This window comes from Penaeus monodon, chromosome 24 (assembly GCF_015228065.2).
Source record: "Penaeus monodon isolate SGIC_2016 chromosome 24, NSTDA_Pmon_1, whole genome shotgun sequence".
In the NCBI taxonomy this organism is placed as follows: Eukaryota; Metazoa; Arthropoda; class Malacostraca; order Decapoda; family Penaeidae; genus Penaeus; species Penaeus monodon.
The window spans coordinates 6,574,438-6,575,767 of NC_051409.1; the positions used below are offsets into that span (position 1 = coordinate 6,574,438).

Here is a 1,330-nt window from a genome sequence, read left to right on the forward strand (position 1 = left end):
TTGTACCAAAGACAAAAAACATTTAAAACTTGTGATAGGAAATTTAGGGGGGAAAAAAATAAAATAGTGGTAACAAAAGAGCTAAGATAAGAAAATACATGAAAAATCTGTAATGCTTCTCATCAAACAGGGTTCCCCTTTAGAAAAGAATACCAGGAAGGAGAATAAATTACATCTTTACTTTAGAGAAGGGAGTAGTATTCTTTTAGCTGGGCCCTCTTTGACTCGGAAACACAAAGATTTCTTTTCTTACTGCAATGGTTTCTTTAATTTTTCCACAACCTACAATGTATATAGATGAATTCTACGGATTAGTCTAAAAAATATATAAACTGGTTAATCAAAAAAATACACAGAATGCAACACTTAGATGTAAAATGTGGGGAAGCTATTATAGTGAGTATAAAAGTAATTTCCGTCACAACAATAAAAAAGGCAAGTATACACTATACTCCTGTAGATCTCTTCCTCTTCTATAAATAGTTATCTAACAGAGAACAAACGGGGGAAAATGCAATTAAATGACTAGAATATAACAAGTATTAAGACAATTTTCTTCTGATCTTCCGCTTGGTGTCAGCTAGGGTGTTAAGAACCCGTCTAGGGTGAGATCCAGGCTTCACAAGTTCATCTAGGTTCTGCTTCAGTGTGCGTGGAAGACCCTTTGTTGCCTTGGCCTGTTCTGTGGCCTTTGCTGCAGTGGCCCTGAGAGTCCTCAGTACCTTTGGCATATGGTTTGATGCCTTCACTTGCTTTGCCTTCATGGGTGACCTCCTCTTGGATGGTTTGTGGATGCTGGGAGCAACAGGGTGTTTGGATGTTAAGTCCTGAGTGCCTGAGTTAGAGTCTTGAGATTCAGTGGAAGGAGGGCACCTCTCCACTTCTAAAGCCTTCCTTTCTTCAGTTGCTAATGGAGAGTCTGGAGCTGGAGAGTCTGGAGCTAGAGATTCTTCCAGCTTCTGGTTGGTTGAGGATTGTGCTGTGTCACCCTCATCTCTGACTGGTTCTTTCCTTTGGGCTGTAGGAAGAGCTGCCTCATCCTGTGTCATTCCTAAATCATTGCATGCAGACTGCCTATGTTCCCTTTTCTGTGGTGGAGTTGGTATTGATTTGGGGATCTTCTGCAGCTCTCTCTTCATTTGCAGAATTCCAAGTTCTTCAAGGAACTTCTGACGCTGAGCAATTTTCTCCTGTGCAGATTTTTCGTATTCAGACAAAACTGGTTGTGGTGGAGGTGGTTCTGGTACTGTCCTTTTCTGTAAATAAGTAAGTATACATATATACACACCATACAAATTAATGTACAACTCACTACTGTCTAACAGTTAAA

The 1,330-nt window shown here is 40.0% G+C and overlaps 1 protein-coding gene across 1 annotated transcript in view; it reads right to left on the reverse strand.

The window, feature by feature from the left end:
* Nucleotides 1–1,330, reverse strand: part of LOC119588520 — a gene marked incomplete at its 3' end in the record, with an annotated part of 5,082 nt that continues 3,752 nt past the window's right edge. Inside the window, 1 exon segment of the mRNA XM_037937164.1 lies at nucleotides 1–1,256. Coding sequence (XP_037793092.1) covers nucleotides 543–1,256 — 714 coding nt within the window.